The sequence below is a fragment of the Chaetodon auriga genome, chromosome 20 (assembly GCF_051107435.1).
Source record: "Chaetodon auriga isolate fChaAug3 chromosome 20, fChaAug3.hap1, whole genome shotgun sequence".
NCBI lineage: Eukaryota > Metazoa > Chordata > Actinopteri > Chaetodontiformes > Chaetodontidae > Chaetodon > Chaetodon auriga.
This window is the reverse complement of record NC_135093.1, coordinates 8,867,283-8,894,851: the sequence shown is the minus strand read 5'-3', so window position 1 is coordinate 8,894,851 and position 27,569 is coordinate 8,867,283. Positions and strand designations below refer to the sequence as shown.

Sequence of the window (27,569 nt, the reverse complement as noted above, 5' to 3'; positions counted from 1 at the left end):
ACAAAAATGATGAAATAATCCAGACTTATAGCAGTAGCACTGAATTAAAGCTGCAGTATACTGCTTTCACTGTTAATGCCACAAACTCTTTGCAAACCAAATCTTTATTGCACCCTGCTCTGGCCTTTTGACAAGAGGAACCAAAGCACACAGCTGAGGAACAAAATTGGAATTATATCTCAAATAAAACAGCACACAATGCGACAGTTCATCTGACTTTATTGAGAGATGTGAGGACCAAAGGGCAGCTAGCCATGTAAAGAACCAGCCTGGTAATGTGCATTGAGGTGAGAAAGGGATTTCACCTGGGTAATACTGATCCTGAGCCAATCTTGGTTCTAGTCAGTGAAGGTAATGTTTAACACGGTGCAGACTGATCCAGGACGGACACTTTGTAAAAGCTGCAACACTCCCAAATTCAGATTTTTGCAAAAGCACAGGTATACACTGACACACGTGTGGCTACAGTACAGAGTACAAAATAAAGTGAGTGACTAGAACTGTTGTGCATAGTATTTGAAAAGATTTGTGCTGAGAGGGCTAGATGATAATCGAGCAAAGGGGTGCATACATTGGTAAGTGGGTCAATAAACAATAATCTCCTGTAATTTATAACTGTGAAGTTAATGCCCTTAGTTGGCTCCTGGATGGCTACAAACCTCTTGGCCAGAGTGCTATACAGAGCCAGTATATACAGTATCTTTATAAGACTATGTACAAATACTGTCAGATTTTTATTTACAGTTATTGCCGCAACACAGGCAGTTTCACTGCCTTCTGCTTTATTATGACAGAGCAATAAATCAAATGATGTGTGGTGATTTTGCCTTGTGTTCCCTTAAACAACAGCAACAGTAACAATCCCTTAGACTTACGTAAACATATTCATGTGTGCTGGGAGAAACGTTGGCCATACATCAAAAATTCATCAAGTTTCTGACAGCTGAAGTTTGGAACGTGGCCCTCTAAGGTTTGTCAGCCATCACCACCTTTTTGACAAATAACACTGAATTTGGTTTTTCATCCATCATCCATCATTTGCTCTGCCCCTCCATGCAAGAAAAAGCGAGTACATGAGAAAAGTCAAGACAGCACACCGTCCTCACGTTGAGAGTACACGACCAGATATGACAGCGAATATTACAGGACGTCACACACAGATAAACAACGCGGAGGATATAATGACAGGAAGCGGATTCTAGTGGTTGATTTTAGAGTTACATGGAACAGAGTGAACTATAAAAATCTACGTGTTAGTGTGTGTAGAGAGAGTGTGATTGAAGGGCATACTTGGAGAGAAGCTCCCCGAGGCGCACGCAAAGCATTTGTCACATCGGAGGTGTGAAGAGCATGAATGCACCGTAATCTAATCACTGGAGAGCAGTCTGAAATACAGAAACCCCAGTGTTTGTGTGTGTGTGTGTGTGTGTGTGTGTGTGTGTGTGTTATGAGTTTAATTTGACCAAGATGTAGCAGAGGACTTTGTTTTTAAAATTTTTAAATACACACAATGTAATACCTGAATCACTTTGTGACGCATGTGCACATCATGAATCCATATTACAGCAGCGGACCTGTGCTCATTGTGAGCTGCAGTCCGCACATACAAAACTGGATCAGCACCCTTAGCTGAGTCTACTGAACCAAATCTGTTGGAGGGTTTGAAACAACCAACCACAACGTGTTTGCACAAGCCACTACAATAAACAGCTCCAACCTTTCAGAATCTCTTTTGTCTCGTTTTCTCTAACACAGAGAGTGAAATGAAGACAGCTCGCTCACAAAGTCCCTTAGGCTCGGACACGCCTTGACATCATGGTAAGGTAGTCCTCCATTTTTCGCAGACGGGTGGCCAATGGAAATGGCTAGTGAGGTAACCAGACTTCCTGCACGCTATCCTCTTCGACGTGATGCTACATCTCTGCTGTGTGTACAAAACCACACAAAGTTGTGCTACAAGAAAAGTAGCTCTAAAGAACTCCCCTTGAAGTCTTAACCTTTAAAGTCTCCTGCAGTAAAAAGCAAAATTGTGGGCCGTCGTCCACTCAAGCTGCTAATGCACTGCCGCTTTTTGGAAGGGTGGAGGTGGGTGGTTGGCGGTCAGTGAGGTGTTGGGTAAACACTCCTGAGTATTCCTCCATCATAGTGAGCTTCCTTATCAAACTGAGGGGCAAAGAGAAGCGCGCTGCCGTCATATTTCTAGCAGATACATCACAGGCACCAAGCCTCTCTTCTTCCCGCTGCTCAGCCGGAGGAAACCGTCAATCTCCTCGTTCTTCCCCACACAGATCTGCAGAGGTAGAGTGTGTGTGTGTGTGGGGGGGGGGTGGGGGTGGGGTCGGGGGTATGGAGCAGGAGGAGGAGCGACTGACATTCAGTAATGTGAGAGAGTTTGTGGACTGAGGCAAAAAGTGAGCTGCGGTAGAAGCTGTAACATGCTGTCCTCTGTAATCTCAGCACTTTTCTGCATGAATTTACATACATTTATTCAGTGTGTGTGAGTGTGTGTGTGTGTGTGTAAGCCAGAGAGACAAACTCGTGTATATTTTTACGCGTGTGTTCACCTGGGCCTCTTTCACAGTCATCTGGCCTTTGTCTCGGTTGCCGTGGAAACCAGCGGTGACCTTCCACACCCGCTCACCGGGGCGGACCCGCTGCACAAAGTTGGCCGGGAACAGTCCCACCTTGTCTCTGCTTTTCCCCTGGTAAACACACCCGAACATGGACACACACGCGCGTACACAAACAGTCTGTCAGACAGATATAAATAGACATTTCTGTCCTCTGAGGTGGCTACAATGGGAAAACAATGGTTCTTAATTGCCTGCAGTAGAGAAAATCTACGATGCTGACTTCTCTCGATTCGAGTTAAATTCCTTCTCTGTGCAACAGCCACAATTTGCCGCCTCTGTTGACATTTCAATCATCTGCCGGCTTACTTTTAAACAACAGCAGACCCGACACACTACAGTCCTTGACAGTCCTTGGCTGAGCGTACACAATTAGATCCTTTGTGTTTCATTTCTGTTTATTTGACCGGTTGCCTCAGTATGCATCACAGTAACACACTGGAGTTTGAAAAAACCATCACAATTAGCAGAAAAATGGAAATAAAAAGAGTGTTTTTGTTCCCTAATTAGCAACATCAGTAGTAGAGCGAAAAGCTTGTGTATTTGTGGAGCCATAATCCCCGACTACTCTCTTCAGAGACTCTGGCACAGGCGTACAAAGCCCATGGGTGTCCACTTAGCCATTTTGCTCATGTCCAAATGTTGACTTTGCAAAGGCTTGTTTAGACTAAAATGGCAGGATGGGAGGTTAATTGTCAGTTTTCTGTAATGGAATGTGGTTTGCATGGGTGGAAATTACTTTCAATTCTATAATCAAGTGTTTTGTATAATTGTACCATTTTACATCTATTTACATGTATTTTGATGTAAATATTGTACCACACTGAAAGCACAAACTAGAAGCATTCTGGCATGAGAAGAAGAACATTTTTAGTTTTGTCATATAATCAGATTGAAACTCCAGGTAACTTTAAATATGTTTTAAATGAACCACTTATAGCTCTTTGACTTCAATATGTGGCTATTTACAGCAGCAACATCAGCTCTAACAATATGGCTACTCTGCTGCTATTTTATTAAAGTGGACATCCTGGTACTTTTCCTGGAGTTTTGTTTATGTAAAGACCTGTCTGTCCTTTCGCAGGTGAAGGTTACGATCTTCAGCTGCCTCATTAAACACTGACTACAATCTGTCTTCTTCCTTTTTTCCTCTTTATGCTAACTAGTTCTGCTAACACCCCCACACGCTGTCCTTCAAGCACATCCACCAGCTTTTAATTTTACTGTCTCTGAACCACTCTGCTTTGAATGGAAGAACTTCAACTGCTCCTATGACCGTCTAACTGAAGCCCATATGTGTGTTATTCTAGTATCTATTCAAAGGCAATCTGGGCATTTGTAGTGATAATATTTTATTCACCAAAGCACAGGCTTAGCAGAAAGAGAGATATAATCATTTCAACATGTTCGATGGTCAGACAGTGCATTTTAATATAGACAGATTTTTTTCATAGCCCACCTTCCACCAGTCCTCGTTGGAGTCATCTGTGACTTGAATTCTGTCACCAGGCCTGCAGGAACAACAAAGTGCAATATGAGAATTTATCGTGATCCCCAAATGACACCATCTAAAATGTGGTGCTCAGTATTTTGATAGTTTGCTTATTTGCTTTCTTGCAGAGTTAGATGACTGTATGTGAAACAGGAAGCTACAGGTTAGCCAGCTAGCATAGCTCTCAGGCTGGAGCCAGGCTAACTGTGTCTCCCTGCTCCCAGCCTTTATAATAAGCTAAGGTAACTGGTTGCTGCCTCTATAGGCTATCAAGGGTACAGACATGACAGTAGTGTCCACAAACTCTCAGCACAATAAGTGCATTTCCAAAAAATATTCCTTCAAAAGAAGAATTTTACTCTCACATTACAGTTAGTGAATCAAATATAACGATTAATGCACCCTTTAAATAGCATTTTATATCAAGTTATGTTGTAAATTTGACTCCCACATGTAAATTAGGAGAGTAGGCCTCATTGGTCAGGCATCACTTTATGGCTGATGTCACTAAATATCTGTTTTCTAACTTCTTTTTCTGTCATGTTTCATGCATGGCACTTTAAATGTCACCATGAATGGAGTTATTTTTACGGGACGGCTCTGTCCATGTGAAGAAACGCCTCATGTGTCTTCTTGCACAGACGCCTCCACCAGATTAGTGCTGGCTGTCATATCGCACTCAGCAGTTTCCTGCACCTACAGTTCTAACATACAAAGACTTTTTTTTAAAAAAATGTCAGACACTCAACGCAGCTGTTTGTCCTTCCCGGCCTCCCAGCATGCACCCCCCCTTCTCACTCCCAAACCCATAAACCCCTACGGTCGTCCTGCTGAGGAGGCAGATGGCGTGTGAATGCTAGTAAATTCTGGCCAGGTACACACTTCCCCCTCTTCCTCCTCATCTGATTACTCTCATTTACACACACAGTACAGTATACACAGAAAATTGGACTGACTGTAGTTCCAAGTCATTCTTCTCCTGAGGCAGAAACTTGTAGAGAGCCACATAGGTGTGGATGGAGTGAACCTCTACTCTCTTCGGAGTCTAACGAAAAGAGGGAGCAACAAAACAGAGACAGAGATGAAGGTCATTATCTGTATGTTCCTCATGTGCAAGTCAGAAACTGATAAAAAGGATGACGAGCTTGAAGGGGTTTGACACGGTGTGTTTTCACCAAGAAAAATAAGTTGAAAGACGAGAGGAATGCTGACTACACACCTTCAGGCTGACCCTGTCTTCTGAATCAGCCTTCTCGCTTTCAGGAGGGGTGAGCACTGGAGAGACAGACGCACAAACACAAAGAGACAGAAGGAGAAGAGACAGAAAGACAATATGTGTGGAGAGCATGGGGGGAAAGAATCAGGGTGCAAGAGAGAGACAAAAAAAAAAGGGGGGGAGGGGGATACACAGAGAGGTCTTGTCACTTTGCGGCAAACAGAAGGAAGGTTGAAGCCAAGGTCATTTACTGTAAAGTGGCAGCAGTACAAACAAATGATCCCTTCTCCAGGGACTAAAGACAGAGAGGTTAAAGTACTGTGAGGAGGACACACACACACACACACACACACACACACACACACACACACACACACACACACAGCGTACTGTATCTCATGTTAAAGCTCTTTATCTGAATCTGCACTTCTCACATGTTAGAAACAAAATGCACTGCACAACAAAATGACACTGAGGTTGTTTCCACCACAATTCAACCTTCTTTTGATGATGAACCAACCAATTTAGGCGTCATTGCACTGTTTTTGCTGGTATAAGTTTTGTTTTTTCTGTCAAAAAGTGGCCACATCTACCTCACAGGATTTTAGAGATTAAGTCAACATTTTTGGATATTTGTTTTCTTTCCAAGGTAAAATGACTGCACTCTCTTGTCTATCTAGCAAATATGAAGCTAACAGAGAGAAATAGCTACCCTGGCTCTGTCCAAAAGTGAATCCGCCTACCTGTACCTGTAAAGCTCTTTGATTAACAGGTTATATCTCGTTTGTATGATTCATACAAAAACCGAAGTGCAAAAATGACAATTAGTTGTTTTATGGGTTTTATGCATAGGAGTTTTTCTTGGCCGAGGCAGCGACTTCCTGGAGTGTCTGCTCTGTCTGCTAACCTTGCAGTGATGACATGACTCCCCATAAAAAGAGCCTGGTAGGCAAAAAGCTAATGGTAGCTTCATATTTACTGCACAGGCATGAGAGCAGTAACTCATCTAACTCTTGGCAAGACAGCAAACAGGTGATTCTCCCAAAATAAATTCCCTCTGATCTTCAACAGTCATAAGGAGAAATGAACCTTCAGAAAAGGCAGAGGTACAAATGTCTCCTCCAACAGCTGTCTTACTACACCAGAATACAGTTCAGCCACAGCTTATGTCTTTCTGGATCTGTCACCGGCAGTGTGTAAAGTCCGACACCCTCCTTTAACAGTTTTCACTGTTCTTTCTCAGCTCACTTATTTTTAACTACAAGAACTCGATGAACATTTTTCTGGAGTTGTTAAAAGACTGAGAAAATGTGGGGAATTGCTACTGAAATAGAAACAGATGAGGTAGGTTCAGAAAAAGTAGGTAAACCAAAACTGTGATTGCCAGCTCTTGACAACATAATAACCCTGTGGGTGAGCTGACCATAACAGATACAAAACAGCTAATAATGGAGGGGTTCTTCTTCAAAGGAATAGATTGATATTTTGGGGAATACACTTATTCGCTTTCTTGCTGAGTTAGATGAGAAGATCAATACCACTCTCATATCTGTTTGCAGATGGTTAGCTTAGCATAAACAGCTAGTCTGACTTGTATGAAGGTAACACCTACAAACACCTTTAAAGTTCACCAGTTAATGTGTTATGTCTCGTGTGTTTAATCGCTTGTTTAGTCTAGGCACAGGGGTTAATTAACCTAAACATGTCATTTTTACACTTACACACATAATGTGTTCATTACAGTGAGCTTTAGAGATGTTAATAGGCGGATGTTGTAATAACTGGACAGAGCCAAGCTAACTGCATCCTACTGCTGCCATTATTTCCACTAAGCTAAGCTAACCAGCTGCTGCCGGTGGCTTTTTATCAAAAGTAAAAGTAATTTCATAAAATTCAGAACTATTCCTTTAAGGCTTTTCAGTATTTATCATGAAAGCTGCCACACAGGCAGTCATCAGAAGTTCAAAGCAAAATGATTTGACTTACTTCCTGGGATGTGCTCCTCTTCAGCTATTGGCTGGTTTTCTAGTTTTTCTTGCTGTTTTTCCGCCTAGAAGAAAGAAAGAGCAGCAGCCAGCAACGTCAACAATATTCTAGGTGTGATTAATGTGGACACAGATGTATATGAACGTCTGGGGTTGTCTGTGTGTTTTTTTATACCTCGTGACACGGTGACTCTGAGATACTGCCGAAGCTTGAGCGACTCATCTGAGCCAGTGACGTCCCATAGCGCAGTGCCTCGTACACGGGATCAAGAGTGCTATTATCTGCCTCTACACACAGCCAGACAAGATGGAAGAAAACAACACATGTGCAGTTTTATAGCTGACACTATGTCTACACACACACACACACACACACACACACACACACATGCCCCTATGCACACACACACGGTGGCCTGTCAGGCATCAAGGGCTGAAGGCCACAGACATGGTGATTAGTCATCCAAGATAACAGTTGTTTGGTGCAGTGAGCTATCAGCCAGTGTTCCCACCACTCACCCTGGGCAGCAGGGGCCTCTATGACCACACCCAGCACATCTGTGGTTAGCAGAGGAGAGCTGAAGTTCCTCTTGAAAGCTCCAGTCTGACAGGCCGGCAGAGAGACGGGGAGACGAGAGAGGGAGGAGCGGGGAAGGAGAAATGTTACTTCAGGCGGAAAAGTGACAAAGGGCAGATGTAATATGTTGGTGTAAGGCAATACCTGTGTGGATTTGGTTGGGAGAGGTGGGCACAGTGCAGCATGTGCAATGAAAGCTGAGTATCTGAAGATGAGCATATTCTTTCAGTACTTCAGCTCAACTACGAAATACTTTGATGCAGATATTTTGCAGAACAGAAGAGGGAAAAATGTGGAGGCACTTGGATTTTGTTACTTGTCTTTATTTGTCTGAAGATCAAGGAGAAAAATCAAGGAGAAAAAACTCCTATGAATACACAAACTGTGTACATGCAGTACCTTAAATACTTTCACAGCCAGCATCTTGAAGTTATTCAGCTTGGTATCTGTGCATTTATGCTACTGTATGATTTAACTACAGTGAAGGTTAAACTTAAAATGTCAACACTCCCACCACTTTCCTCTTATTACCTGCTATCTGTCAGCCCCCAAAATAATTACACACATACATGTACTGTATACACACAAAAGTCAATGCTGACCATTAAAGTGTCTAAAAAGGACTCTGCCTTTGTTATACATTTTGTTGAGTAGTGCACTTGGTGACACGGCAAACACCAGATGCTACGTCAGAGAGTGAGGAAGGAAGTTGGCGAATGTGAACCCTCGCTGCAGAAACGATGAATGACACACCTGGCAGTGATGTAGTTCGTCTTGCAGGTGACATCTATAAACATTTTGCTCTATTTGATGTCAAGCTTTTAGTTTTGAGCTCAGCTTATAGACTGCAGGAGGAAGAAGAGAAGCCATCAGCTGTGTATTTTTCACCCTGATATTAGTGCTAAAGAGGCTAAATGAATACCTTCGGCATACTTTTCCAGCTTGACACATGTAGGTTAGATCAACTCTTATGATCTATGACTGCGTTATTGCACTAACTCTATTATTACCCTCTGATGGTGGCAATGAGACACTCATCATTAGTTTTAACAGGGAGCTTCTGAAGAAATGCCTCCCAACACTGCTGTATGCTTAATGGAGTATGACTAAACTTATTTCTTAACTGCCCTCAAGCAAATGTACCCACACGGTCTGCGTACTGAGGCGCCACAAAGGACCGTCTCTGTCAAAGTGAAGATCAACCAGTGCAGATCTGGTACTGTACAACTTTGATGTCTGATTGTGTTTCTTTATTTAGCAAGAGAAATGCTTTAAGTGCAAGACTCATCAGTCTAAGAGATACATTTACAAAGTCCTGTTTCTGACAGAGGCTGTGATAAATCTGTGCCGTGCTCCCAAAATAGAAACAGTTTATAAAGATAGTGTAACAGCTTCATTTAATCTCGGAATCTCTTTTCATCTGGTTTACAGTGATAAATTCTGAAAATAACATCAGAAAAATGTCTTTAATGTTTGTTTTCCTGCTGCCCCGTGGTACATTCAGTGCACAGTTTTCAGTGGTTTTAGCAGTTTAAATAAAAGATATTGGACATCTCTCACGATGTATCAAGTGAGAGATCATTGATAAATAATTTATCCATTTCCTGTCAATGATTTCAGCAAATATTCCACACTGGTGGAAGCATTTGAGGTTTTTGAACATTTTGCATGCTTGTGCCTGAAAGCGTGCGAAAGCCAAAGTCAAGGAATGTATTTATAGAGAGGAAATAAATCAAGACGACGGCCATGACGATTTGACAGTTCCTGTGAGTGCAGACCTGAAAAGCACAGAAGTCCTCCGAAAGTGAAACACTGCTCTGAGGTTCGGAGGGGGTGTGACGGCTGCTCTCAGGACTGACAGACAAGAATTTGCCCAGAATCTCTTCTTTATCTCCTCGGTCACAGAACACAGATTTCACCTCTAGACTGAAATAACTGCACGAAACTCTGCGACGACAAATCACCGAGCAGCGTGATTTCACGAGCGTTGTATCTATTTTTAACTAACGATGCAGTTATGATAATACACCCCATACAAATTCCAAATTACCACCATATGTGATATAAAGTCATTACTGTTATCTAACATTTCTGCCCATTTAGAGAATGCACAGAAATATGTGTACAGGAGGGCTGCAGACAATTATATTTAGCATGGATTAGTCTGCTTATTATTTTCTCAATGAACTGATCTATGTCTCTATGTCTATGAATTATCTGAAAAATGAGGGAAAATATCATTAACAGCTTCTTTAAGTCCAAGATGATGCCATTAAAATGCTTGCTTTGTCTTACCAGCAATTTGCAAGGATATGAACAAGAGAAAAGTAGCAATTATTATCAAGTAATTATCAAAATAGTGACAGACTAATCCGTTAATCAACCAATCGTTGCAGCTCTGGAGTACGAGCACACACACGCAGCTCTGGCCCAGTGTCTTGGGAGCTTGTGATGCTTTTTTTTTTGGGAGTATTGTTTTCATTATTCTTGTGTGAAGCTGTTTGTCACAAAGTGCTTCACAGGAAACAGAGGACACAAGCAAAATAAAAGAGCTCTCTGTAAATAAACTTGGCAAATGCATCACTTACTGTCAGACTGGTCTAATTAATGGGTGGAAATTGGCCTCATCTCCTCTGCCAGTGCTCCAAATTGAAACTGATGTGCTCAGAACTGGAGGTGGATAAATGATTTCCTCAGCATCAGAAACCTTGAATCTTTCCTTTCACATCCAATAGCCAAACACTACACTTACAATCACATACCTACATATCAGCAATGGTGACTGTGGAGCATTACTGGACAGCCTTGGACTTGTTGAGGTTTAGGAGAGCAAATGAGATGCATAGAAAGTGAGATTGGACTCTGATCGCTGAATTATAACAGAGGAGACTCACACAAATTTGGATGAGGATGTGTGTGTGTGTGTGTGTGTTTGTGTGTGTGTGAAGCTTCCCTATAGAAACAATTATTTTGTGCAGTGATCAGCAGGCCTGTCTCTTTAATCAAACTGTAATACATCTTAAAGTTCAATTAACATTGATTAGCAAAATTTTGTCATGATTCCAAAGTAATTTAAAGCTGCTCGATTCTGGAGATAATTTAAGACGTTTGGTCACATGTGGCTGCACTCAGCAAATGGACTTAGAGCGAGCCAGATGAGCTGCAGTCATCCATATTCCTTTTTCATTTTTAATTACACTACTTTACATAAACACTAGCCTGTGCAAGTTGTGCCTGTTCAAGTTGGTGTTTCTGTTTGCTATGAATGACCAGCGGTGGAAGAAGCACTCAGATCCTTCACTCAATTAAAAGTAATAATACCACGCTGTGCAAAGTGAATATAAGTAAGACTCCTGCATTCAAAATTAGAGTAAAAAAAGCATCACAATAAAACTCATCATGCAGAATGGCCCCACTCATAGTGTTTTGATATTATATGATATTTAATCATCTTTTTATTGCCTTTACATTCACCTGTAAGCAGAATTTTAATGATGTAGCTGATTAAGGTGAAGCTCACTGACTATTTGTACAATAATTGCTAATTAGTTAATCATTAGTAAGAGTTTTCTAAAAATAGTGACATGTGTCAGACACGTGCTGATTTCTGTTCAGACAAGTGGAAGTCAAGTCACCATAGAGACAGATTTTTTTCACTTGTTTTAAGAAAATAAGACTTATGGGACTCTCATAGACAAAAATGTGTGTAGTATTGTGTGTAAAATGTTAATTTACACCAGCAACTGTAGCTGTAGTAATAGAGTAAAACATGCTTAAAGGAGTAAAAGTAAAATAAAACAGAAATACTAGTAGACTGAGTTACCTTCCATCCCTGTGAACGCGTGAGCTCCATACAGCACTTGCACTGATGTATTCATGACTAACAGACACCGTGCTCTCTTCTCCCCGCGGCGGCTACATCGCTGCTCTGTCTGGCCTCGAGTCACCCAAAGAGCGTGACTGGCATTTCTACTTTCCTCCACCAATCATGTGACTTAATTGACTCTACTTCATGATGTTGTCAGGCTAGTTTTAACATTTATTTGTCAACAACACTTGCTCAAAATCTGTTCTACATCACCTTTTCATTAAAATGTGTAAGATGAAGAGCAACCCATAACACCTGAAACCTGATCTATTTGCACACAAAAGCTTTGGATGAAGCACTTTGGTTGAGAGTCAGCGAACCCTGGACCTTAACTGATGTACGTATGTAGTCTCAAACTCCATCCACTTTCAGTAAAATGCCTAATCCTTGCTTTGATGAGTGTGCAGTGATCGAAAAGGACACTGCCGAAGGCTTGGCGAGAGCCTGCCGTGTCATATCCTCGAGGGATTGTGTGCGCCTCAAAAACACTGAATTTCACACTGAATTAGCCAGACCAGCTGGTACAGGGAGATATTGATTTTCCAACAGAGTTGAGAGGGGAGGAAGGAAATGTAGCATCCAGACAAGAGAGAGGAAGAGAGGAGGGCGTTATGTGAGAAGAGCAGCACATGCGAGGAGGAAGGACAAAAAGGCTGAGTGAAGAAATGCTGGGACCTGGCCGCTGAAACTTTAACATCCTCCTCCGCTTTTGCTCCTCTCATGGCATTTATAGTTGGGAGATAATTTTATCCCACTGCAACCCTTTCACGTGTTTTCCCTGTGTCTCGGTCTTCTTTGCAAAGCCTTGGTCAATACACATACCATTTATAACCTCTACCTTTCTGTCTCTGCTGGTTTGAAAAGGGTCTGATCCTCTTTTAACAAGATGGGGGCTTTGAGGCTAAGCATATTACCAGGACTAAAGGCTATGCCAACTGACTGAGAGAGCCAGTGACAGCATCCAGATGCTGTTTAATTCTGCTGACACAATGCGTTCTGGGTGAATCTCTGGCCTACAGAGAATTCACGCATTTCCAGTAAGTTTTACAAAAAAAAATGCACCGAATATAAAAATGTAATTAACTATGTAAGAAATGGTTTTGCCCATGGTAAGCTGGGCTATGGGGAAATAACTGGAGCAAATGAGCAAAGCAACACAGGAACACTTAATTTAATATTATCAATTAATACAAAGCCGCCCTGACCAGTGATTAAGCATTTATGCTCGTGAGAGTTGTCCCGTCAAGGGTGGTAATGTTCCCTTTCAAGTCAGGGACATAAATACAGTGAGGCTACAATAAGAAAGCATGAGAATATGAATTTTGTCACAGAAAAAGTAAAGAGATGAAAACATGAATGATCACTGGAGTCGATGTGAGACATTTCAGATGAATCTTATGATGAAAATCATGTTATAAAATAGTATTATGACAAATAACAACATTAAGTTGGTTACACACACTTCCTGCTTTCTCACTGAGCAGGTGGCAGATGCAGCTACTTTTGTGAGATTTTCACTCCTTTGCTAACATCAGATGACCACATATTTCTGAGTGTCACATCTCTGCCAGACAGTTGTAGAGAAACTTTGTTTTACTACGTATTTTATTTGGGAAGTAAGGTGTACCTGCTGGCTTCATAAAGGTGCGTCGTGCGTGGCAGTGAGATTTCATGATGAGACAGTCTGAACAGTTCTTACCTTGCCATTACAGGGCTGCTGTGAGAGCTCCGATGAGCACCAGAGGTGGGCTGCCATCTTACAGGCTTTACAACGCAGTCCCTGCTTGGAGTTCCCTGGTAATGGCAATGGGGTGAGAAGAAATAAAGCTTGCAAATGTTGCTTTCTCTTGCTTTGTGTCTGTTTTCCTTTCTTTGCATTGTAAAGTTTGCATCTGTAGCTGCTTGTACACATCAACTCTGCAGAAATTAACTGCTCCAGGTTTATTTGCACAAAAACATTACATGCACCAGATGTGTGCCTCACATGTGGAACCCATACCTGAATGTCAAAACATCAGTTCTGACACTGCCATGCTTCACTGTCTGCATGCAAAATGTTGCCAGTGCACTGGCCTGAAGTGGCAGGGTAAAGTATAGTATGTCAAGTGTATGTACAATCCTGAACTGATCCTGATGCACAAGCAGCCAGAGGAGTGAAACCAGGTCCTAAACTTGATTCTTTCTACAGATTCTGAATCAGGTGCAGTTTCTCTGTTAGTGTTCTTGAACAGGTAAAACAGATTTGTATATAAAAACAGCCTGGACTAGAGCCACACCAAACTGCTAGAAATATTTTAAGCTTGATCACTTGGCTTCCATCACAGGTGCAGCTGAGAAACATCAGCACACCATTCTAAGAAGAAGGCGATAAAGTTCCCAGAGGAGGCATGTAAACAAGATTGGACCACAGAGCATGTCGTCAATAATTGTCACTGCTCAGAAAATAGACTCAGTCCGCAGTGAGATTTGTGGATTATGCTGAATAATGATCTTTAATCCTTTGAGAACCACAAACAAAATTGGCAGAATTCCCACTGGAAAAAGCAATCCCTTAAAGCTGATGTTACACCGAGCCCTTTTTCACAGATATATTTGTGCATTGTTAGGAGTGCCTTGATTCAGCCAGGTACAAAAGAGATTGATCCAAGTATCCACTGACCATCTTATTTCTGCTTTAATGGAGTCGTTTACCTCTTGGAACACTTATTTCCTTTATGGGAGTGATGAAAGTAACAAAATGCACATTTAAAATCAAAAGAAACTATCAGGTATGGATACCTTCACACACACCTGTCCGACTCGGCTGCATACTTTCCATGAATGCAATGTTTTTGCAGTAACTGGCACCTACCTTGGATCATGTGTTTGCATCTCTGGCAGCTGGTGGGCCTTCGGAAGACGTGCTCCTGGAAACAGTGGGTCTTGACCGGTTGCACCGGCTGGGCCTGAGACTTTGGCTGGGTTTTGGAGGTCACAGACAGCGAGGGACTGATAGAAGGTGAGCGCGATGACAACGAGGGGTTGGGACTGACAGACGGGGAATGGGAGGGAGACGGCTCATAGGCCTTGGGGGATTCGGAGATGGGGGGAGGAGATGCCGGGGGTGGAGGTGTGGTGATGAGGGCTGAGGGAGGGCGGGATTCGCCATTACTGCGCTGGAAAAAGTTGTCCATACTCTTGCTGCGCATGACTGATTTGAAGGACAGGGAGCGCTTCAATCGCTGCAACTGAAAGACAAAAAAAAAAAAAAAAGAGAAGATGTGTAGGTGACCAGAGAATTGTGTTTCTATTTCACAGGAATGAGGACATAAAACACATCACATCTGTGGAAGTGCTTTACAACACAAGCCAGCATCCACCCGTCCACACTCACACATTCATACACTGGTGGCAGAGGCCAACATGCAAGGTGCCTCCCGCTCATCAGCACTGAAAACCATTCACAGCCACACTCAAACACCGATGGCACAGCTATCGGGAGCAATTTACAGGTTCAGTATCCTGCCCAAGGACAATGAAATATAGACTGCAGGGGCCAATGATGGCACCACTGACCTTCTGATTAGTGGACAACTGCTCTCCTGCCTCCCGCCCCTGTGGCGTACTTTGATAAGATGTACTTTGATTCACCAATCAGAAACATGTGAATCAAAACGCGATGACAATTGTTTCCAAGAAAATGGCAATTTAATCTGATTGAACCGCACCCACACAGTCCTGATGAGGCAGATTATCTTGGCTTTTCTCGTAAATTCTTAATAAATAATAACAGAGTATTTAACAGCACAGAAAAATGCTTGGGATTTGAGCACAAGTCCTAATGTGATGACCGATTACAACTCGATAACCTAAAGGACCCACTCTTTCTTTTAATTGTGACATGATATTTCAAATATAATTTAATCCTGCGGGAACAAAAGAAGAGTCCAGCTGGAGGGGATGTGCAGTGTTTGAAAAATCAGCCTGTTAAACAGCAGTCTGTTCGCTCTACCCTCTGACTGTCCTTGCCCTGCCAGGCTGGCTTCTGGTCTTCCATCTTCAGCTTTTCCCCACTTTCCTTAGATCACAAATTTGCCATCCCTTGCGAATCCACGCACATCAATACCCCTTAAAATTCACGTTTGATTAGTTTTATTGAGCGGCCTGCACCTTCGCATTCGAAGCAGTTAGTGATGCGCAGCAAACACTGTGTTTATCTTTGACCCTGCCTGCCTCCATGTCCCGCACGCTTGCCATCCAGTGCCTTTGGCTTCAATAAAGGGGAAGTGATAATGACAAACAATTACATCGACTTAGGAGCGATGGGATCCAATATATGGATAATAATAAATGCTGTAGATTCATAAATCAAGAGAATGGCCTGGAGAATGAGGGCAAGGATGTAATAAGTCCCTGAGACTGAACAGCAGCTCCTAAAACTACACAGAGCTCATTAGCTGCCTGTGTTAGTGACTTACACATTGTTTTGATTGCACTTTGTTTAGTTTGTGGCATTAGCATGTTTATGCTTGTAGCGATGCAGAAAAAGGACAGGTATTTTTCTTCTTTTACAAAAGCTGTTTTAAGGATCATGCGAGACGGCAGCATCATCTTCATGTCTATTGCACCTTCGAGCTTTGCATTACCCATCTCACTCCCTTGTAGAAAATTCAATCAATAGCATCGAGCGGGTTCCTCTTTTTCTTCTTTAAGCTACAGATTCACAGATGCCAATTAGTTTGAGTGATGAAAAGAGTCTTCTCTGTTGACTCATTAGTGAGTACCTCTTGTAAATGTTTTCTACAGGGAGCTGAGTCCAAGCTTTCCTTAATGGCCTTTTCTTGGCTCGACCGGTGGCCCATCCAGTAATGGATGTTCCTCTCTATTAGATTTTTAACTTGTCTGACTTTGTTAATCATCTCTGTGGTGAAGGCCGGTCTTTGCTCCAGTTCCAGGGGAAAAGGAACAATTTCTTTAAGGCACAAATTAGGAAACACACGACTGCTAATCAATTGCTTAATATACCTCTCTGAGCTTTTACGAAGATTAAAGAAGCAGGACTCATCTTTAGATAAAGGAATAAAACATATTTCTGTTATTTTATAGGGTTGAATAATCATGAAAATTGGTCTTTCATTATAACATGAGCCAGTGCCTCAGCATTTACTCACTTTAACTTCCATTAAAATGTATATCGTGCACAGCTGTGCACTGATGAAAGCAATAAATAATTCTTGAACAGATAAAATTTTAGTGGATGGTCTTATACACTTCATCAGAGTATCTATTATTCAGCAGTTTCTGCGTCTATCTACAGTCTCCCATTTGTCCAATCCAGTAAAGTTGAAGCTTAAGCACAGTCAAAGAAATAGTCCAAGTGTTTCATGACTGATCTGAAAATGTGCAAAGATGCAGTGTAGTTTTTGCAGCTTGCTAACTGTTCTGGGCACTTTCACAGTTCATCATTAAGGTACACTCAAGTGAGACAAAAGTGTGCTTCTAAGTGTGTGGCAGCAAACTGGGAAAGGCACCATCTTGGTTCAAATGACAATGTGCTGGAGCCATGACCTCGACCCCATCCAGCACTTTTGGGATGAAGTGAAACAACGACCGCAAGTCACGTCTTATCGGCCTTATCGTGGCTGAAAGGGAGCGAATCCCTTCAGCCAGGATTCAGGATATTAACAAAAGCCTTCTCAGAGATGTCAGGGCCACTGATGCCCTTGGTTTTTTGAATGAATCATTCAACAATCACAAAAAGTTCGGGTGCCAACATATTTTATTTGCACATACTTCGGGCCAGACGGTTTCAAATTCAGGACAAATGCTGCGTCCTTTAACAGGCTCCATTATGCTGCACTGTAGCTTGCCAGCACTGCACAACAGTCGAACTGTATATCCAAGCAGGTCCATGAGGGCTCTGGTGGGCTCATTCTGATTTATTAAACCAGTATGAGCACATTTTTGCATGGTGAAGCCTGGTGTGGTCTTTAATATACTTAGGCAAATTAGTTGAGTGAAGCGCTAAATGGATTCAGTTATTCAAATCTGTATATCAGTAGAAGCGCTAATACAACAAAAACATTATTGCATCTGCCCGAGCTGCTCAAAACTGGGGAGCTGCAGGGCATAACACTGCATATGCACGACTATCTTGATTATCTCCTATCCTTTATGGTCATTATATACGTGTGGCTGTGTGTTGTAATGCGTGTTAGTATAGCTGCTGGGTTGAAACAGCCTCACTGAGCTTTCTTATATCCCATAACATCCTCCCCTGAAAACAGAAGAGAAATCAAAAGCACAGTTCTAATGAATGCAAATCTCTATGTTTCTCCATGGCAGTCTTGTGTCTCTCTGTAAGGTTTTGAAAAGTCTATTTATGGATCACAGAACTTGGGACCCATCACGCTCTGAACTACTGACAGCAATTAGCTCATCACAGCGCGAGCGGTGTAGTGTACTAGAACAGACTGTCGTTTGAGGAAGAGGATGAAGCAAAGGATATAAGGGAAGTATGAGGGCAGTCAAAGGAATGTGAGGTAAAAAATAGGTGAAACTGAAATAAGAAATGGGAAAAGGAGCACGGAGAGAAAAGAGACAGACTGAAAATACCACTCCACCACCACCGTCAACCCCCGTCGTCTTTGAAAGCCCAACAATGCACCAGGGCCTTTCTCTATCACACCTCTGACAGGCAAACGGTACAGTGGAGAGACAGAGCAGACGTCTCAGCCTTGTTCTTTGGCCGCTTAAAAATGAGCACAGAGATGTTTGGTGAAGGCGTCTATAAATAGGCTGTTGTGAGGGATGCCTGGATAAATTAATGATTAAGGGGGGGGCTGTTCACACAAGATTCCTGTGAAAGGCGAAAAGTCATCCTGATGCCATTACAATGCAGTTGCAGATGACGTTAGAAGCAACCTTCAGGAAAGAGGATTAAACTTTCTGAAACTGGGCACATTGTCCTCCATCTTTGGATTAATCTGTAAACACGGTCTTCTGTTCTCACTATGCATGGAGATGCACAGCTATGCGGCAAGCTAAAAACAGTGGAAACGGTACCCAACAACAAATCTGACGGCAGTGATTACAAACAAACAACGAAATACCATAAACAACAGTTGTACCAAAAGGTATCGTAAAAAATAATTAGCACGGTAACAGCGACGCGGGATTCACAAAGGTATAGACGAGCTGTAGTACCACTGGTGAAAACTCAGCATTAAATTCTGAAGAACGAGAAAGTCTTAATCTAATAATCATACATATGGGGGAATATTTAGGAAGTATTTAAAAGCAGTTAATTAGCAGTTGCATCGTTACAGTTCGCCACAACTTTGCCAGTCATGATCGCTGCAGAAGTTCAACTGTCACCTGCTGGTGGCAGAATCCACCGGATCTATTAAACCATCGACGATGTAGTGTTGGACTGAAATCAGAGTTTTCCTGACAGAAGTAAAAAGACATAAAACAATAATTGTCCCATCACTACACGTCTGCCAGCAGTTTCAGCTGCCATAAAGTTGGCACGTCTCGTCTGGTGGTCTAGATCTTGTCGAGGAATCAGTTCTGGGTGAGCTGGGTGCAGATACATAAAACTAAATGCTTTAAGTCATAAAAAATACATAAGCGCTTATTACTTCAGGTTTATAAGCCTAGTTTGGATGAGAAATTCTTGTTTTATCCTCATGTGGCACCAGTAATATCCTCGAACAGTACCAAAGCTGCCTTTGTGTCCTTATGCACAGCAGTATACTGTGTGCATGTTGAAAGCTGTAACAACCTGTTGCTTGATGACACATGAAAAGATTGAAATGATCCTAAATTCATTGCTCTAATTCCCTGCAATTTTAATGCAACATGTGCAGTGTTTTGTACGTTATTCCCACATTTCTAAAAGTTTCTTTGTCTTATAAATACCTTACAGAACAGTCTAGATGTTCATACAGTGATGCACTTTCTGAATAACCACCAGTTTGTTTGTTTAATGCTCATCTGCAGCTGGGACACGGCTGAGCAACTTACTCCCCAACGTCTGCCAACTCCTGCCCACTGCAGTGTTTTTCTCAGGACATCTAGCTGCTGATGATATTCAAAGTAGTACTGAACCTGATTACGTTTGGCATTTTTCTTGCAGTGACCTGAGCTTTGAATTAAAGATGACCTCATTAGGCACTGTTCCAGCTGGACCCTGGTAGGTAAAAGTGCACCTACTGAAACAACCTTTTCTGGGAACAGAAAGTTGCAATGCATCACTGCACAAGCTGCACTGCTGGTCACAGGGCTTGGGACAAATTGATAACTTGCTAATTGCTAGTTGCTGGGGTAGTCCATCTGATCCAATCATGATTCCCTTGATTTCCACTGTATTACTGACCAATATTACAACTTTATAACTATAGACTGAGGCAATCGCAAACTCAGAGACTGGAGGACAAGCTAAAACAAAGCATTTATTTTAAGGATTTTCCAGAGGAGAGAGGGAACCTAACAAGAACCAGAGGTGTCTCTGTGACCAATTATATTATATGTTAATATCTTAGGTGAAAGAAAAGGTGTGAATCAAGATAAATTATTCTCATATCTCCTGTCTCACAGCTCTGTGTGTGGTTCTCAAATGTCTGGTTGTTGTTTGGGGTTGGGCTGTTTCTGCATGATCCGTGAGCCTCTTGCTAGCAAAGTCTTCGCCAGCTCACAAGCTGCCTGTCTGAGTGTGCAGCAAAAGAAGCTTGCATTTCCAAATCCAGCCATTTAAAAGGCTTATCTACACAAGGAGCTTTGGCGGCTAGCATTATGTAACTGCTACAACTGCTCTCTGATTTTCACACAGTGGTGAGACAACAAAAGTCATTGGGGTGTTGATAACAAGCTGGTTACCCTTTCATGACCCAATAGGGATATATTATCTTACATTTACTTCACATCGATATTAAAACTGTGATTTACTAGATTATTTTATTGGTTACTGAAAGATATCGTAGTCTCACACAACTCAGTGCCTTCATAAGTCTGTGAGTCTGTTCATGCACAGTAAAACAGAACAGAGAAAACATGATATATGCAGGGAGCAAGGCAGGGCAAGATCAGTTTAGGATAAAGTTTTAGGATAAATGTGTGACCAGTGGAGAAGGAGAAATTCGTCTATGCAGGGGATAAATTATTCACTTATTAACCACAGTCTCAAACTTGCAGAGAAAGTTAAGAAGTTTTTTTTAAAAAACTTTAATAATGAAACATTATTTCAATGTAACTTATGAGCAGTATGCTCTTGAAGAGCTGATGATAAAGTTACATAATAGTCTAAGTCACCCCAGCTCTTTATGAATGATCATTTGTCTTGCAGTCAAATGTGCACTTTGTTCAGTTTTTTCAAGGTGAGTCCAACTTTCAGAGTTGTAGATCAAAACTATCCATTATAAAACTTTATTTTCTCCACTGCGTTACATCAACAGTGTTGCCTTTAGGGACGAAGTAACCTCAGATGTTGACTGTCTCTAAAGGAGCAGCCTGAGGTCAGTACTAAACAAAGGACTAAATAAAGTTCATATTTATTCCCAACTGACTGCGCTCTACCCCTGAACCTGCACATGGGACTCTGCTGCATCAGCAGCATTTTAGAACTCAATCAAGGACAGTAATTCAATGTCTTCATTATTAATCACACCAGTGCTGGGTCAACACTGGACACATGAGCACCACGGTGACACTGTAAAGTCCAAAAATGTTTGCATGCATTCCTGTTTTCTGTCCATCTTTGGCCGTCTCTCTCACTGTGCGTCTGTCTTCTGTGCAGATTATATTTTGTATCAAAGGTCAGAAGTACAAGTCAATCATTCTTGCAACATATCATGATGCGTCAGAAGTTTAGCTGGTGAGTGATGTATCCTCCTGCTAACAGCGATACGGAGGAAACAAACAAGGAAGCAGAATACGCTTTGTTCAGAAATGTCATCTACTCAGTATTATGATAGAAACGGTACAGACACATGCTGGGACACATCAGAAAAGCGCTGCAGGTGCGTTTGCTCATTACAGAGATTCAGTTACCTCCTGCCACAGGAATTCACAAGTTAATATTAAAGAGGAAATTAAATGTCACCACTGTCAGAGACTAATTTAAAAAACAGTATAATTTTACAATTTACAGTTAGTTTCGTGAACTGTAGAAGTTACAACATAGAGTTTGACTGTTTTCCTGTTTGTATGTGTATGAAAAGTAATTTTAAGAATGAGAATTGAAGATCAGAGAGGTCTTTATCAACAAAGACAGCCTGTCTGTTTACTGTCACTCGCCTCTTCTTTTCTAGTCTTGCTCCTTAATTTGGCATTCTCTTCTCTTTCACTGTTTTTACCTCCTCTCTGCTGCTTCTCTCCTCATACTTGCACCTCACTCCCCTCCTCTTTCTCTCAATTTCTCTCCTTCCTGGCAGGACCTCTGGCTGGCTATCCTATTCTTAAATCACCTTTATCCTCTCAAGCACTCAGGCAACCATCAGCAGCCAGCCACTCAGAGCTATGGAGAAAGAAGACAATGCAGGCAAGAAAGGAGGGATGGGAGAGGAGAGACAAAGGAGAGAAAGATGAGTAGTGATGGAGTGCTGGTGGGATGGGACAAGGTTTTGAGTTTCATTTCAATGGGCCAGTCAATAGAAAACAGAAAGGAAATACATACGCTAAGAGGAGAGCAAGAAATTAATTAGATCAAGAGAGGACGGAAAAGGGCTGATAAGAAAGTAAGTGGGAAGAACAGCAGAGAGATCTCTGAGAAAGTGAGTGTGAAGGGCAAAGTCGAGAGAAACCGCTGCCATCATTTTACCTCATAAAAACGTCTTTGTGTTGGCTGAGGAAGTGATGGGCCGTGTGAAGGCCCTGCGGACTGGGGCCCAGCACCACCTTGCATTATCAGCATTTACACCCACTGTCTTATGTGAATATTAAACTTTATGTAGCAGCTGATTGTGAGCATGGCACACATTTCCTCCACCGACACGCAGCGTTGAGTTTAAAGGAATAGTACAGGCCAATTCGATTTACTGTTGAGAAGGACGTGAAAGATTAGGATCAATATCATCTTTAATATGAAGCTATAGCCAACAGCTGGTTAGCTTAGCTTAGCTTAGCTTAGCACAAACACTGGAAACAAGGGGAAACAGCTAGCCTGTCTCTGTCCAAAGATAACAAAATGCACCTGCTACAGTGTCCCACCTCTAAATCTCGACAATTAACACATCATATGTTTGTTTAATCATATAAACTGTGACATGCAAAAATTACAATTTGCAGTTTAATGGGGGTTATGTGCTGGGTCTCTGCTGGTTACCTAGCAACTGCTCCCAGCCAAGAAATAGCCTAGCACATAACCCCCAAGAAACATGTTTGTATGGATTAAACAAATGAGACATGATGTGATAACAGATTTTATCACTTTTGCACAGCGCCAGGCTAACGGTTTCCCCCTTACTTCCACTCTTTATGCTAAGCTAAGTTCCCCGGTTGCTGGCTGTAACTTCAAATTAAGCCTATATGGTTTTTTCAAACCCCCAACTTTCCTAGCTCCTCATTAATATCACCATAACTCCATAAATGCAAGACATTCCATGTGCTTCAAGTGATTGGAGAGGAATACTAATATTTTTGGGACTATCACCTTGCCCGTAGGTGGAGGAGGTGGAATAACTATTCACTGTCTATCACAGCCTCTATTAGAAGCACTCTAGAAAGCTGGTAGACCCACTTAGCACTGTAATAAATACTCAGAGAGCCGAGGGACAGTGGAGACAGAGAGGGAAGGGAGAGTGAGAGATGAAGGGAAGAGAGCTTGATGAGAAGATGAGAAAAGATGGTAAGTAGAGAGAGAGAGAGAGAGAGAGGCGGTAAGAGGAACTGAGAAAGAGGAAGACATGGAAGCAAAAGGTGGAAATTGTTATTGAACGAATGGAGCAAGGAGAAAAGTGAAACGATCGAAAGTGACAGAAAGAAACGAGTGAAGCTCCAGAGATACCCTCGAGCAGACTACTCCAAAAGAGCCCTCAATCGTAACACACATTCAATCTTTCCCTCCTCTTTCCTCTTCATTCTTCTTCTGCGGGATGTGAGGCGGTCGCGGCTGCCAGCGGGGGCTTGGCAAACACAGAGCTCCACGGCTGACGCAGCTCAGAGGATTGTTTCCTCCCAGTTCTGTTTTGTCTGGTCGACCATTTGTGTGAATTATGGCCCAGCCCCTAGCAAGACACAGCAAACATCTGCTCGCTGATTGGCTCATAAATTCACGTAGCAATTCAACGCCCACCATCCATTGTGTTGTCTGCAGTCAAACAGAAACAACAAGAGGCCAGTCCTGCCAGGCTTGTTCCAGATCCCTGTGGCGATGACCAACTAAAGTCAGCCTTAATGTAATTTGTTGTCGTGGCCGCTGCTGCAAAGGCCATTTCTGAAGCTCATTTGAAAATGCTGAAAAAACAATTACGATGCAGGAGATTTAGGGCAAGTCAATGAGCGAGAATTTACTGAGAACAACCTCGGTTTGAAGTTCAGCTTTTTGTCGAGAAAGAGCAATCAGCAAAAAATACAATCTCTTATTTTCCAGACAATACAAGATTGGATTTCATCCATCATTATACACCAAAGAAGGCAACTGCTCTGAGGCCCAAGAGCTCCAGGAAAACCGTGTTTACTGATTTGTGCTAGCTTGAGTGAAAATCTATGCACCACCAAAGCAAAATACTGACACCATAAATGCCTTCTTGAATGGTGTCGAAATCTAGTTTTAAACCTCCACTATCTTGGTTTTGTGCTGATTAATTGTATTTAACCCACATTTAAGCGTTATTTGTAGTTCCACTGATGTTGAAAAACCTGTTTTGCAAAGGTCAGGATGGCAGCATAAAAAGTTCTAAATGTAAAAAATATGAAATCGGACAACAGATGCTAAACATACGTAGATTTGACTTTCTGGAGTAGTGGTGAGTGGCTGGAGTAGAACCTGTGAACGCCATGTGATCTCAGATAATGATTGCAAAACAAATTCAAGATGCAAGATGGTTATGCAGTAAATTACCTCTGCAGCAAATCTGGGAACAGGTAATATTCTGGTAGAGGAAGCATAGAAAAACTGTATATTGCACAGAGAATGGGAGGAATGTGAAGTTAATAGAAGACCAGCAGCTCACTGCAGGTTCATACGTCTATGCCTGGACCATGTTTGCCTTCCTGTGTATCATGAAGGTCCAACTGGTTTTCTAAGAGAAATGATGCACGGCTCCTCAATCGTGCAGGCTCATGACTCCTCTGCTTGGACATGTCCTGCATGGACAATATATTATGGATGTCTTCCTATAAACTGAGATAAAACCCAACAAAAACATCGTCTCCAAGCATCTTTCTCAACTTGTCTGCCTACACCTGCATCCAGGTTGTCAATAAGGGTTGACTTGTGTTCATTTCATCACTGTGTAGTTCAATAAAACACAGTCTTTTCTTCACTACACATGCCACCGAGAGCACGCACCTTCATGTAATCTCTGCCCTCTAACTTTGAGGTCAGGGCATAACAAGAATTAAAGCAGCTTAGTTCTTATGCAAGACCTGCAGCCTCCACAGAATTAGCCTCGTCAGACACACAGCTAAGTCAAAATTTCCAGGGAAAACTTGATTTTAAAGATGGTTAAATCAATAATAATTGTTTAAATCCTTAAACACAGCACCCCAACGATGAAGCCACCCTTACTCAACCAATGATGTGTTAATTTCCTTTAGCTTTTCAACTTAAGGAGGAAAAAAAGTCGCCATGTTTACACAGGTGTGTCGTTACCTTTGATTCAGGTTGGCTGGGCACGGTCGCCTGTGGTCGGTGAAGGTCTCGGTTCTGTGGTTCATTCTCCTTTTCGCTGATTTCCGTCATCTCGGCTCAGAAAATGTTCCCTCAACAGCAAAACTGTGACAAATTGATGAGTCCACGGCGGCACAGGAGCGGGGATAGCTAAGCACACAGAGGTTTAAACATCGCTACGGGGTCTCATCCGAAGAGGAAGCGTTAGTTTCAACTGTCAAGTCATCTTTCGTCGGCGACATCCATATGGGAATTTGCTTCTTCTTCTTTTTTTTCTTTCAAGTATAACGCGATATTCCGTCCGAAAGCTTCTTCTTGTTGTCAGTTTAAAGACAGTAAATTGCAGCAGAAAAGGACAATAATGATTCTGTGGAGGAAAATACACAGCGACCGCCGGTGTGTTTGTCCACTTCTCTCCGCTGTCTCGCTCCTCTCTCATCCACCGGCCAGTTTTGCTATCCTCGCGCACACACTCGCGCGCGCTCTTACAACAACTTTGATTTCGCCATGACGAACGCTCGGCTGCTTCTGATTGGTCCAAGTTTCTTGAAGCGTGCCAGAGGGACCGGCGAAGCGCGTCGGGATTGGCTGAGAGATGATGACGATGGGTGAAGTGGGCGGTACAAGACTCAGGACTGAATTCCACAGTATTGAACTTTTGTGATATAACGTTAACTTTCAGCACATAATGAAATTTCACCACCAAACATATTAAGGTGAAAAACTGTGTGACAAAATTAAAGGAAAAATAACAGGACTGTCACTTTAATGGATGGCTGAACAATACTCTCAGAAGTACTCAGAGGTTTTACTTAAAGAAGCAAAACCACAGTGTAAAAAGCCTTTGTTTTAAGTAAAAGTCCTGAATTCAAAGCCTTACTTGAATAAAAGTAAAATAGCAGCATTGTACTGTAGTACTGCCATCAAAATATTTCAGATTAATGTATATTATTATATGACTGGATTATGATTATTGATGTGTTCATGTGCAAACACTGATAATATTGCAGCTGGTACAGGTGGAGCAAATTTTAACTACTTTATTTACAGCCTCATAGCTTAATCTCTAATGATCCAGCATCATTTATTAATTGATTTATATTTCATGTTAATAATCTGAATCTCCAAAGTAGCTAGTAACTAATGTTATCAAGGAAATGTGGTGCAGTAAAAAGTGAATCAGCTTCCAAAATGTAGAGAAATATAAATGTACATAACGTGGCTCTATGTGCATAAACGAACTTCAAATCAAAAGGCCACTGATGCACATGATGAATTGCACGCAGGCAAATAAGTCCTTTGTCCTTGCATATGTTTAAGGCAAGCTAGAAAACAACAGAACAAATAAATCGTGGCTGCTGCCGCCTCTCTTGGTCTGGTAAAAAGCCATAAACTCTCACAGGTGCATGCTGGTCCTGGTACCTGCTTACCTCAATGTGCCTGAGGGAACAGTTCTGCCCGATTCTGACAAAACAAACCTCTATGAAAGGAAAATGTAGTATGAACAGAACAAACATCTAGAGTAAGTCAAATACTCAAAACAAAAAGGAAACAGATCCTACCACTCTTTTTAGCTTTCATACTGGTTCCGAAATGAATAGAAAAGTAGATAAAAGTAACAATGTAAAGCATTACAAGCTAACAATGCTGGAGTGGTAACACAATCATTGAGAACCACAGGCCACCAGACAGGCACAGCAGTCCACAGAGAGCACCAGCAGCCGAGCATGGGTGGCTGATTCAGCACCAAGGACAGCTCCTCTCTGCCCGCCACCGAGCATCTGTGTGGCTGTAATTATCAGCCTTCCCTGCATGTAGAACTACGCGGTCTTACACTCACCAAATAACATTCATTTCTAATCCTGAATTTCTCTTATCAAGCCAGCTCATTTTGGGTGGTTGCATGGACAGCCTGTGCACAGTATGCAGTGTATTCCACCACTCCGAGCTACCTACAGAAGCAACTTAGAACAAAGGAATGACACTGACGA

At 42.1% G+C, this 27,569-nt stretch overlaps 1 protein-coding gene across 2 annotated transcripts; it reads right to left on the bottom strand.

Moving 5' to 3' along the window:
* Window positions 1–202: 202 nt before the first annotated feature.
* LOC143339525 (SH3 and cysteine-rich domain-containing protein 2-like) lies at window positions 203–26,025 on the bottom strand. 2 transcript variants are annotated; one of them, XM_076760813.1, is made up of 11 exons: window positions 25,561–26,025; window positions 14,620–14,995; window positions 13,468–13,562; window positions 7,843–7,927; window positions 7,499–7,611; window positions 7,325–7,388; window positions 5,342–5,397; window positions 5,079–5,167; window positions 4,090–4,141; window positions 2,565–2,702; window positions 203–2,290 (listed from the first exon to the last, which is right to left on the bottom strand). In XM_076760813.1, the coding sequence occupies exons 1-11, from the start codon at window positions 25,648–25,650 to the stop codon at window positions 2,192–2,194; spliced, it is 1,257 nt and encodes a 418-aa protein (XP_076616928.1). In that variant the 5' UTR covers window positions 25,651–26,025; the 3' UTR covers window positions 203–2,191. The 2 variants fall into 2 exon arrangements, with proteins under 2 accessions (XP_076616928.1, XP_076616929.1); XM_076760814.1 differs by having other exon boundaries at window positions 1,972–2,163; window positions 25,561–25,780.
* Window positions 26,026–27,569: the final 1,544 nt, after the last annotated feature.